General features: G+C 40.9%; 1 protein-coding gene across 1 annotated transcript in view; it reads right to left on the reverse strand.

Moving 5' to 3' along the window:
• Nucleotides 1-2,634, reverse strand: part of LOC139443917 (cysteine-rich motor neuron 1 protein-like) — a 20,226-nt gene extending 17,592 nt beyond the window's left edge. Inside the window, exons 1-2 of the mRNA XM_071224806.1 lie at nt 2,452-2,634; nt 982-1,113 (exon numbers count right to left, since the gene is read on the reverse strand). Coding sequence (XP_071080907.1) covers nt 982-1,113; nt 2,452-2,494 — 175 coding nt within the window. The 5' untranslated portion in view covers nt 2,495-2,634. The remainder of the gene's footprint in view (nt 1-981; nt 1,114-2,451) is intronic.
• Nucleotides 2,635-13,991: the final 11,357 nt, after the last annotated feature.

Here is a 13,991-nt window from a genome sequence, read left to right on the forward strand (position 1 = left end):
ACGCTTTAACCACTAGGCTACCCGACCGCACTGCTTGATAGTATGACCAGTGATTTAGTTTGTCGACACGATTATGCAGAATCAGCGATCATCATCGATCCTCAATAGTAGGCTTGACGATAAACTTGTGCTTGGAACGTCCTCTACCCCTGAATCCCAACGGGGGGTAACCGTATTAGAATCAAAGCGAAATATCAGTGACATAAAACACAAAATGCGTCAAATTCTAAATATAATTACAACATTATGATGGTTTTAACATTGGAGAATACTAACAGCGAAACCCCGTTAATCCGGACAGTAGCGTTCACACTAAAGTGAGTGAGTGAGTGAGTGAGTTACAATTTAACGTCACTTGAAGGGTACCTTAGATACATGACATTATATACGTTTTATGTGACGCCGGCCATTGACGTTGAGCACATTGGTGTTGACAAACCAAGGATCATAATTGAGGTGAATATGGGATTCGAACTCCAACCACTGGATCGTGGACAGGCTAAATGCAGCATAGCGAACTGCCTCACACTACTGAGCCACCAGTACCACTTTCGAGTTATCTGGAAGTTCGGATCAACCGAACCTATACAAGAGTCGACAGCGGGAGGTTATTAACGTGGTTATGTAAGAAACATGTTCTTTGGAGATCGTGATTTGCGATGACGTTCATTTCTAGTCTGTCCTCGACAAAACGGAGGTATTTGTTATCATAATGTTTAAAAGGGTGGAGTCTTAACCCAAATCCTCTCCTGTATCCGCCGATGTCATACAATATGAGCGGGCCGCTTAACAAAACGTCGAAGACTTGATAGGATGGCCAATAGACCCAAGCCTATGTATAGATCACTGATGTTTCAAGTCCTAACAATACATCATTAAATCATCTATATGAGGCTGATATCGAACCTATCACTTCGTCCTGTATAACCTTTCAAACCTTGCGTATGCTATCTGAACAGAGTGGGTTCCGTATATACTAACCGCGAGGACGTCTCTTTGGCTGAATGGGCTGCACACATTTACAAAGTTTACATCCCTTGCCGTCTTTTTCGAACCCGAAGGGACACGCCATCCTACAATGAGGCCTAGGTGCACAGCGTCCACTCACTAAGGCTGAAAGTAAACAAGAAAGTAAATAAATATTGCAAAATGGAGTTGATATTTAAACCGATCGGCTTGGTAAGAGTGTAGAAATTTTCACAGAAACGACACTGACAAGAAACAGATGCATGTTGAGAATTGAACCCGGGTCTTCGGCGTGACGAACGAACGCATTAACCACTAGGCTACCCGACCGCACTGGTTGAAAGTATGACCAGCGATTTAGTCCGTCGACACGATTATGCAGAATCAGCGATCATCATCGATCCTCAATAGTAGGCTTGACGATAAACTTGTGCTTGGAACGTCCTCTACCCCTGAATCCCAACGGGGGGTAACCGTATTAGAATCAAAGCGAAATATCAGTGACATAAAACACAAAATGCGTCAAATTCTAAATATAATTACAACATTATGATGGTTTTAACATTGGAGAATACTAACAGCGAAACCCCGTTAATCCGGACAGTAGCGTTCCCACTAAAGTGAGTGAGTGAGTTACAATTTAACGTCACATCGGCAAAACAGTCATTTCGTGACGAAAGACAAGAACAAATATCTCTTGACTGTGTAACGTCCTATCGTCGAAGAACAGAGCAATAACTAGATCACAGATTTATTTAAAACTAGTTTGAGAGCATGTAAAAATAAACTATAATTCAAAAATACAACATAACACTGGCTATAGATCGCCAGCAACTGAAGGAAGATCACCATACTAGGGACTTTTGATACCTGCATGGACCCAAGCAGGATTTACATAATCTCATCATGTATTGGCAATGACTGACAAATTTAGCGAAACATTCAAAACAACACATTTTCTACGATTTAGAACGTGGCAGAAATAGGGAGCATCCATACCCCCTCTGGGGGACAATAATTGTACGCAACAGCCACTAACAATCTCAGTTATCAAATAAAAAAAGGTTGTTTTTTGTTGTTTTTTTGTATACAAAAGATATCAATCAAAATGTATGAAATAACTCCGTTCCCACTAAAACCGACTGGATTAACGAATCTTGGATGCAAGTAACGTTACTTTGCATACATGCAAGTGTTCCGGCAGCAAGAGCCCAAGGTCTCCGAGGCAATAATTATTATTTCAAATCATAATTGCTATATTACATAAATAATAAAAACAAGATGTCCCTGTAATCCCCTGTAATGTCCCTAACGTCCTTAATTGTCTAGACTTGCAGTCTATTTTACTTACCCTATGTTATAAGGATAGAATTACTGTACATACATGTATCGACTTGGAGCAAGGCTACAAGCGCTCAGAAAGCTAGCGTTCCCGGTTATAGGGTTGCGTACTAACGACGTTTCGCAATGTCATAAACAACTTACCAATTCCAATGACCAAAACGCCGAGAAATATCAGCGACTTCATTTTGGCAGCTTGTACAGATCTCTGTAACACTGCTGGGTAGAACACTGTGACCCTCTTGCCAAGATCACGGCATTTATACTTTGGCTTCACGCCTACTCAAACGGTCGTAAATCAGAGAACATTGTAAAATCAGAAATTGGTAACACAAGAGATAAATAGCCATTGTTCAGTCAGCCAATCAAAATCCATCGAATGTTTGTAGCGGTGTCATGAACGTTTTTCCTGTAGTATATACACTTGACCTTCACCTTGGTGGCAATGAACGTGCTGAATGACTCGAGAATCCGCCCAGAAACACGATATTCAACTCTATAACCTGTCACTCTACTGTTCCGGTGATGTCATATTTTGTCCGGTAATCAGGTCCGTGCCTGGTCGTAAATCTCCGGTCATTTCCGATATTAAGTGGCGCTGTCGCCGAATGAAAGTTGAACGTATCAGTGATGCATTGTGGGGGGGGATATGTAAACAAATACATAACTATGCAATCAGTGACAGGAGTGGGTAATAATGCACCCTTACATACTGCATACTGCAGGGGCATATAACACAAAGTACAGACAGTTCCTGTCATTAAATAGGATTGCCATATCCATCCAAAAGAGGAGGAGGAGGGAGGACCTCGTGACATACTCAAATGAAAATTTTTAAAATAACAACGACAAAATCATTTCCATAATCATAAGAAATGCTAAACGCTGAATCCACTGGACGGTTCCGACTAGCATATATCAGTGTGTGTTTATAAAACACTATCAAACAGTGATGACACCAGGTGTTTATAAAACACTATCAAACAGTGATGACACCAGGTGTTTATAAAACACTATCAAATAGTGATGACACCAGGTGTTCGTGTAAAGGGGAGTGTATCCTGTCCCACCGGTGGCATCGGTCACAAACACATGCAAAGACAAGTCAGTTGTTCACCTGAACAAACACGTGAACCTATGGTACAAGTCATTAGGGGAATTGCAACGGACACAAGTGTGGCCACTGATGCGTCAAATTTACAAATGCCCTTTTTACTGTTCTACCATAAAACCTTATGACAGATTTATAAAGGCCTTGAATGTTGTAACCCTGATCAAAGTTACGTGTAAATGAAAATTATTAGACATGTTTAAATGGCGGACAACTAGGCTAGCTTCTGTCTTGCAAGATGTGGATCTTTCATATGATCAAACAGATAGGTATGACTAATATGATTAAAAAGGGTGATTTTTTAACTTCAAGGGCAAATTACATACGAGCAAGTCTGTGGTCCAAGATGAATTGTTTACCATACTTATTTAATCTCCTTAGAAAATCAAATATTAGAATAAACATGTCCCGATAACATCTGAAACATTTTGACACAGTGCACTGAGTGTAGCCTTATATATTCGTTTAATGTTGTTATAAGTCTCGAAAATGCACATGGTGAAGTGAGTGAGTGAGTGAGTGAGTGAGTGAGTGAGTGAGTGAGAATGGGTTTACGCCGCTTTTAGCAACATTTCTATGGTGACCGAGAGGGGACATCGCTTTCTCGCTCTATCGCTTTCTCGCTTTCTCGCGGTGTAGCAATGTTTCCTCTTGGCCACTATATGGGTCGCATGTGTTATGTGTTTCTTTACGATAAAAAGTATATACGTAAAACAACATTAATGAATTGTTAAACCTGACCTAAGTGGGCGGAGGCTGATGTGGGTTTTAATCATAACAGAGAGCTGAGATTTTTCCAGTCACATTTCAAATTATACATATGGACGGAATGTTGAAAATTTCTCACTATCTACTTAAACATAATTTAACAGTACAGACATAGGTGCTTTTATAACAATCCACGTATTTCTGCGTAAAAAAAGAATTTGATTGATTTATGGCCCTATTTAGCTATTGGATCCCCCGCCCCCAGGCCAAGTTATCAAAACAAATAGCAAATAACACCGCTTATTAGCGCTGAGTAGTACGTACTTCCTAAAAAACAATAGTGTTTTCCTAAAACAACACTTATATCAATGTTTATTCTGTTTGCGGAGTAGATGTCATCAAAGTGGAAGTCCTCGCCCAAGCACTGGTAATACTGTCGGATGTCCATTATGTAATTTCTAGTTTTTAGGTGACATATTGTTCTCAGTAACCGTAATGTGGAAATAGATAGTTGATTGGTTTTATATTCAAGTTGGGATTTCCGCTATTCAAAGTGTACAGTGAGGCCGTCTTATCCACAGTCATTTCTCACACATTAATGCAAAGTTTAATAAATGAAGTCTGCTCTCATGTTTTTGCATTTATAATTAACTCTAACGTTAATGTCAAGGTTAACAGTACATACTATTCAAAAGTAGTTAAAGAACACCCGATTCTTTCATATGACTATGTTTAGTCATTAGAGAAAAGGGTTTGAGCGAGAAAGCGACAGAGCGAGACAGCGATATTTCCCATAATGCCGTTCAATAAAACGGTTTTTGCTGATATTTAGTGATCCATTCTTGTAATTCTCATCGCTATTTTGCCTTTTATGATTAGATTTTTTAAACACCTTGTAGTAGATAAATACGTTACAAAGTACACAGATATTTTTTTCTCGTTTAGCTTGTATATTTGCTTGTAGTGTAGTAAATGATTCACAGAATACAGACAGTCACTTTTCATATTTTCCTTTTGTTCACACACACACACACACACACACACACGCACACACCCTCCCCCCTTCCCACTGAATCTTAAAACTGAGAACAAAAGCAGGTCATATATTGACAAATAATTGTCAGTTTTATCAGCCACTGTTTGTATTGTTTGCAACGTCCAAAGAATTATTTTTTTCGGTCATTAGATTTGGAATTGAAGCCGAATATGTGCTCGCCCGATTTCGGGATCACAATTATGTTCATTAAGTTGCATGGATGTACATTATACCAACAAAAGTTATACATGTACACATTTGTGTTTCCCTTACAAAATACAGATAGATTAGATATATGTCTCTCCCTAAAGTCACATATACGACTTTCGAGAGCGTCATTAACCTGTAACCCCATTCCTTGGACAATAGAAATGAAATGCGTTGTAAATACTCGTTTCTTATAATTACTTTCGATCAAACTGTCTTCGGGAATTAAATTGAATGCTTAAGTGCTTGTAATTTTTCTTTAACTTTCCCGCCAGGAGAGACTAGATATCCGATTATAGTATAGGCTCAGACAGGAATATACATATTTATGTAACAATTCTCTATCCATTTAAACTGTATGGTTAACAATTGTGCGTTCTGATGTGAGTTATGTAGTTATCTACAATACACAAATACACAAGGTAATCTTAATCCCTAGATATAAAACAATGCCTCGTAATGTTCTCGTAATACGTAATGAAGTTCAACTTTGACCTCTGACCTCCACAGACGCCATATTTATTGAAGGGGATTACATGTACAATAAACAAGCTCGTCTCAAACGTAACTCGGTGTCACTGGTTAATTGACTTCTCACGAATCAAAGATATTACCACCAGCGGAAGTGTACTGTCCGGATAAGTGAGACAATTTTCAGTGCATTTCAGTGTTTTGTTTATGAAAATGACCGTCCGGTTCCGGAAACTGAATTTCCGGATATACGGGTAAATTTATATAGTAATTATTTCGTTTTGAATGAAAATCGTCCGGGAACCGAGGTTTCCGGATATCTGAAGTCCGTATAAGCGGGGCACGACTGTACTACATTTTTACACAGACAATGAGTCTAACACACATACATAATTGTGACAAAACTATACTTAAGTTATATATGAAATATTACAATGATAGCTGATTTAATATATGTTACGGATAATCATAGTAGTGCATTTCATATGGTTATCAACCTTAACTATGTGGCCACACTAACTATTATGACTCTCCATATGTGTAGTTAACACTACGCGACCAATATATGTCGGTAGACTGCTTAAACAGATTGACAGTTAGTATGTGTATCAACCTCTCAATACTATAGCAGCATTTACTGGTGTCATAAACAGACCCTTTCCGGGCATTGATACCAGTGAGTGAATCACATATGATTCCAACACTTGTGACTGCCAATAGAAAGCTGAGACCAAGGTATCCCATACCGCAACATGAATCAGGGGAGGGGAAGGGTATTCCTCACCTCCGCATATAACTTGTGACGAAGTGTAGACGTATTGAAGGGCGTGATAATAAAGTGTGTACACATATATTAAAAACTGTATGGGCAGAAACGTGCATTTTGTATAGGAACATATGGATAAATGTAACTGTATGTTTATATGTCAGTGAACAATTGACTTGTCTTTGCATGTGTTTGTGACGGGTGCCACCGGGAGTGCAGTTCAGCATACGCCCTCGTTTTTGCGAACATCTGTTATCATAACTAATATATGGTGATTCATAAACAAATGCTTCAAAAGATTCAATAAAGATCAAATAAGCCAATTCCCTTCCACTGATTCACCCAGCTGAACTAGAAATGAAAGAGACCAGTGACACCGCCTCGTCTGTTTAATGTGTAGCTCCATGCATAAAGGTTCTCAAAAGTAGTCAACTTTCCTCTATTGCCTGTGCAATATTCAAACGGCTCAAGCCTTTGGTGTCCACCTCTCCCAACAAAAAACATTTTCATAATTATAAGAAATCTCTGCTAAAAGTAGAGTCCATTGCGTGATTCCGACAAAATAAAAAGCGTGTGTTTCGGAATCACTATCAAATACTGTGGAATCAAATATTCGCGTAAAGGTGAGCTTATGAGCAAACACATGCTAAGGCACAAATGTTCATCTGAACAAACACGTGAGCATATGGCACAAGTCCACATTGGGAATAGCATCAGCAAACTCTACAAAGGCCTTGAACTCTGTAATTCAGGCCAAACAACTCTAGAACAAGTGTGGTATGTTGAAATGTTCGTAGAAAGAGCTCGACTGTACCTCAATTGACACAAAAAGGCTGAGGCTGCTGGAACATTGCTCGACAGAAAGGGAAAGTTGAAATAATCCCTCTTGTCATAGTCTTGCGAATAATTTTAATCTTTATGCACAGCTTTATTCATTTATTCTTTGTTCATTCATAGCTCAGGCGGGTACAGTTGTGCGGATACTTTATTGTAACTCTGAGATAAGTTGACGATTACTGATTGAGGCGCACTGAAGACACCTGAGATGTGTAATGGCCAGAAACACCAAGGGCGGTTGTAGCCTTTTGGATATAAAAAGTAAAAGTACAGAAATAAGTAATGACATTTGTTGTAACAGCATATAGAACAGTGGGGAAAGCTACAACATCCCACGAAACAAAGACTTAGCTAGTTGATACAACTAGGACAGGGTGTAGGGAGATGGAAACAGTTGATACAACTAGGGCAGGATGTAGGGAGGTGGAAACAGTTGATACAACTAGGACAGGGTGTAGGAGGGTGGAAACAGTTGATACAACTAGGGCAGGATGTAGGGAGGTGGAAACAGTTGATACAACTAGGACAGGGTGTAGGGAGGTGGAAGCAGTTGATACAACTAGGACAGGGTGTAGGGAGGTGGAAACAGTTGATACAACTAGGACAGGGTGTAGGGAGGTGGAAGCAGTTGATACAACTAGGACAGGGTGTAGTGAGATGGAAGCAGTTGATACAACTAGGACAGGGTGTAGGGAGGTGGAAACAGTTGATACTAGTGTAACTAGGACAGGGTGTAGGCAGGTGGAAACAGTTGATACAGCAAGACAGGGTGTAGGCAGGTGGAAACAGTTGATACAACTAGGACAGGGTGTAGGCAGGTGGAAACAGTTGATACTAGTGTAACTAGGACAGGGTGTAGGGAGGTGGAAACAGTTGATACTAGTGTAACTAGGACAGGGTGTAGGGAGGTGGAAACAGTTGACTCAACTAGGACAGGGTGTAGTGAGGTGGAAACAGTTGATACAGCTAGGACAGGGTGTAGGGAGGTGGAAACAGTTGATACAACTAGGACAGGGTGTAGGTAGGTGGAAACAGTTGATACAACTAGGACAGGGTGTAGGCAGGTGGAAACAGTTGATACTAGTGTAACTAGGACAGGGTGTAGTGAGGTGGAAACAGTTGATACTACTAGTGTAACTAGGACAGGGTGTAGGCAGGTGGAAACAGTTGATACAACTAGGACAGGGTGTAGGGAGGCGGAAACAGTTGATACAACTAGGACAGGGTGTAGGGAGGTGGAAACAGTTGATACAACTAGGACAGGGTGTAGGGAGGTGGAAACAGTTGATACAACTAGGACAGGGTGTAGTGAGGTGGAAACAGTTGATACAACTAGGACAGGGTGTAGGGAGGTGGAAACAGTTGATACAACTAGGACAGGGTGTAGGGAGGTGGAAACAGTTGATACAGCTAGGACAGGGTGTAGGGAGGTGGAAGCAGTTGATACTACTAGTGTAACTAGGATAGGGTGTAGTGAGGTGGAAACAGTTGATACAACTAGGACAGGGTGTAGGCAGGTGGAAACAGTTGATACTACTAGTGTAACTAGGACAGGGTGTAGGCAGGTGGAAACAGTTGATAAAACTAGGACAGGGTGTAGGCAGGTGGAAACAGTTGATACAACTAGGATAGGGTGTAGGCAGGTGGAAACAGTTGATACAACTAGGACAGGGTGTAGGGAGGTGGAAACAGTTGATACTAGTGTAACTAGGACAGGGTGTAGGGAGGTGGAAACAGTTGATACAGCAAGACAGGGTGTAGGGAGGTGGAAACAGTTGATACTAGTGTAACTAGGACAGGGTGTAGGCAGGTGGAAACAGTTGATACAACTAGGACAGGGTGTAGGGAGGTGGAAACAGTTGATACAACTAGGACAGGGTGTAGGGAGGTGGAAACAGTTGATACAACTAGGACAGGGTGTAGTGAGGTGGAAACAGTTGATACAACTAGGACAGGGTGTAGGGAGGTGGAAACAGTTGATACAGCAAGACAGGGTGTAGGCAGGTGGAAACAGTTGATACAGCTAGACAGGGTGTAGGGAGGTGGAAACAGTTGATACTACTAGTGTAACTAGGATAGGGTGTAGTGAGGTGGAAACAGTTGATACAACTAGGACAGGGTGTAGGCAGGTGGAAACAGTTGATACTACTAGTGTAACTAGGACAGGGTGTAGGCAGGTGGAAACAGTTGATAAAACTAGGACAGGGTGTAGGCAGGTGGAAGCAGTTGATACTACTAGTGTAACTAGGACAGGGTGTAGGCAGGTGGAAACAGTTGATACAACTAGGACAGGGTGTAGGGAGGTGGAAACAGTTGATACTAGTGTAACTAGGACAGGGTGTAGGGAGGTGGAAACAGTTGATACAGCAAGACAGGGTGTAGGGAGGTGGAAACAGTTGATACTAGTGTAACTAGGACAGGGTGTAGGCAGGTGGAAACAGTTGATACTACTAGGACAGGGTGTAGGCAGGTGGAAACAGTTGATACAACTAGGACAGGGTGTAGGGAGGTGGAAACAGCTGATACTAGTGTAACTAGGACAGGGTGTAGGCAGGTGGAAACAGTTGATATAACTGGATGCTAATAATAGTGACATTACAGTATAGTGATAGGGACAAGCATGCTTTATTCTAATGATAGTGACATTACAGTAAAGTAATAGGGACAAGCATGCTGGATGCTAATGATAGTGACATTACAGTATAGTGATAGGGACAAGCATGTTGGATGCTAATGATAGTGACATTACAGTATAGTGATATAGACAAGCATGCTGGATGCTAATGATAGTGACATTACTTGATAGTGATATAGACAAGCATGCTGGATGCTAATGATAGTGACATTACAGTATAGTAATAGGGACAAGCATGTTGGATGCTTATGATAGCGACATTACAGTATAGTGATATAGACAAGCATGCTGGATGCTAATGATAGTGACATTACAGTATAGTGATATAGACAAGCATGCTGGATGCTAATGATAGTGACATTACAGTAAAGTGATAGGGACAAGCATGCTGGATGCTGATGATAGTGACATTACTGTATAGTGATATAGACAAGCATGTTGGATGCTTATGAAAGTGACATTACTTTATAGTGATATAGACAAGCATGCTGGATGCTTATGATAGTGACATTACAGTATAGTAATATAGACAAGCACGCTGAATGCTAATGATAGCGACATTACAGTCTAGTGATATAGACAAGCATGCTGGGTGCTAATGATAGTGACATTACAGTATAGTGATAGAGACAAGCATGCTGGATGCTAATGATAGCGACATTACAGTATAGCGATAGGGACAAGCATGCTGGATGTTTATGACATTGACATTACCTGATAGTGATATAGACAAGCATGCTGAATGCTAATGATAGTGACATTACCTGGTAGTGATATAGACAAGCATGCTGGATGCTAATGATAGTGACATTACTGTATAGTGATATAGACAAGTTTGTCGGATGCTAATGATAGTGAGTGAGTTGGGTTTAACGCCGCGTTAAACAGTATTCCAGTTATATCGCGGCGCGTCAGCTTAAAGTGGGAGGAAAGCCCGAAGTGATGCAGGTCTTCGACGTTTACCACTTCGGTGAAACCCACGTGCACGGTTATGGTACTGACAAACCTTTAAACATAATCGGGGCGAACCGGGATTCCAACCCACAATCATAGGTTTTGGGCGTGTCCAAGGGACGCAACTCTGCACAGCGAATCGCGGCGCCTTAGACGACTGGGCCACCCGTGCCCCCTTCTAATGATAGTGACATACATTACAGTGTAGTGATATAGAAAAGCGTGCTGAATGCTTATAATACTGTCAGCTATGCACCATATTTCTATTATAATTCACCGAGTACAGCACAGAAAAACCAGTGCCGACATCTGGAACATATACTGTCGATAAAAAATAAGGGAACTCATGGTTTGAATATAGCTATCGTAATTACAATACAGCGGCGTTGCATCTGAACGTAACATTTAATCACAATGAAATTTCTCTGAAGCCAAAGTGTGTGCGCCTATAGTGGTTTTCACAATCACTAATGCAATTGAAACTAAGCACACGCTTAAAAATGCCCCCAAGACAGTATCTCAATGAGAGCAAAAAATAGCGACCTGTGGGTATGATTGTGGCTGGCAATATTCCAAGCTTCCCGAATGTTTAGCCAATCAGAAAGATCGTCTCATTACATTGATTGCACTGCGCAATAGATTCAAGTCAGCCCCTGGCATCAATAGAAAATTCCGTACAAAAAATATGAAGGCCATTTTTAACATATATCTTTAAAAACCGACTCTGTGCAGCCCGCCTAAGAGCAAGACGTCCTGTGAAGGGTGTGACACAAACAGATGACCATACGCACAAAAGATTGGAAAGTGCAAGGTGGGGCAGGGGTGGGGGGTGGGGTTGGGGGGTTGGTAGTCTCATCTTGTGTGATGGTATCACATATGATAGGCGAACTGATTTCGTTATTGTGAATGGACATGTGACTGCCAAGCCATATGTTGACGAAATATTCCGTCTTTTTCCATTCGCTAGAGTTATCGGCAGGAAATTTGAACTGTAAAATACGAAATTTAAAAACAATTCCTGAGCCGTTATTCTATGGAAATGTATGCAGACACAATTAATGTCATTTGAAAGTACTTTGTCCGGTTTGGTATAGTTGTCTAGCAAAGTTGGCCCCGTTACATATTCATGAGCATCTGTTGCCTCGAGGAGTGTAGGCAGTATAAATCCTGTATTAATGTAGAAAAGTGTATAGATCCGTTCCATCACGCAGCAATACAATTATGAACAAAAAACATAATTATAAAAATAATGTATATCTAGACGTTCACATATAATGTATTAGGTCTACTGAATTTAAATACAGGGTGCATTAACAAGTGTGTCCGGTGTGGAAACTCAGACCAGGGCGGTATCTTGAGACAACCAAGGGCGTCGATGCATCCACGTCGAATTAATACAAGGAGAAAAAAACACCGAATATATATAACTGTATTATGTACAATTTAATATTATCGATTTTAGCTACGCATAATGAATATCAGCATGGCATGTTATACACAGAGAGAGAGAGAGAGAGAGAGAGAGAGAGAGAGAGAGAGAGAGAGAGAGAGAGAGTTGCTTAACGACACTTCTGTGTACGTGATCGGATCATCTGGGCGGAGGTAGCCGTCATGTCGACTTCCCAGCACTCTCCCAGCAGTGTGTCGGTTACGCCTCTCGCACGCGATGGACATGCATAGCCTTTACACATCTTATTGACGTCACAAAAATCATGACGTCGCCATACACGCAAAATGGACAGCTATTATTCTGTTACAGTACATTTGAGACTTTGGTTATGATATACTTTCAGTTGTATCCCCATGTACCCCTCGTGATCCTGCTACAACTAATTTTAAATATGACGTTGTAACAGAATTCAAACAAATTCAAAATTGATAGAAAACAGCTTAGGTCAGCCTGGCTATGCCACGTGACTTCCACTGACTCGGAAAAAGCGTGCGGCTTTTTGCTTTGAAGCGGGGTTTAAGGTATTGATTCTGTCTGTCAGACATCCACGTGCAGCCTGTTTTGCTCGTGGCGGGGTATAAGAGATTTATTTCCCCGCTGAGAAATTTATTCCCTCCAAGACGTGTTACAAGGTATTTTATCAAGATCCCGTGGACCAATCACATCTCCTCATTCTGACATGGAGATACGATAAAGTATTTATGGTGGTCATCTTTTGCCCGTTGAAATAATATCGTCATTAGATGAGACGTGTCTATTAAAATCTATCTCTAGGTCATACACAGGGACATAGGGTCGTATTATTACATTTAGAAGAAGTCAAAATTGCTGACACCGTCAACGTGACGGGGGAGATTTCCAAAGTTGTCAATGAACTTGTGGCGATAATATGTCTGTCATCGGTCTATAGGCTCGGTTTGAGTCGATAGTTTGGGTGAACATTTCTTCATTTGTTACGGTGGGATGCCCCGTAACGAGGATCTTCGACCATGGGCATGCGGTCAAACACTCGGACATTTTAAAATGAATGCAAAATTGCTGATTTCAAGATTTAAGTGTCAGAAACAAAACTCAGCCCTATCTATTCGTGTGAGGGAATTCCAAGGGGTTTAACGAAGATGGTCCGCCAGTGTTTACGTCGTTTCAAGAATACAGTCTCATGAAAAACGTTTGAACGTCAAGATGTGTCGTTTATATGGTTTATGAACGTTAGTTGCGCGGTCACGTGACCGGCCTCTCGTCAAATGAAAAAGACTTTGATATTGTGTAAACGTTACATTAAACGACCAGGCCCATATATATCACGATAATGTATGTAGACCACGTTCTTAAAAATGAGCGCACTATGAATACCTTTACTCGGGACTTGGTCCAGTCAAAACTATTTTCTGAAAGATACTGATACACACATCGTTTCCTACACCCACAGTACTGGCTATCTAATTGATAAACACTCGGAAACACTCGGAAACAATCGGAAACGATTTTTTGTGGTCAAATGTAATATTT

This window comes from Haliotis cracherodii, unplaced genomic scaffold (assembly GCF_022045235.1).
Source record: "Haliotis cracherodii isolate W230 unplaced genomic scaffold, xgHalCrac1.p SCAF_5, whole genome shotgun sequence".
Lineage (NCBI taxonomy): Eukaryota > Metazoa > Mollusca > Gastropoda > Lepetellida > Haliotidae > Haliotis > Haliotis cracherodii.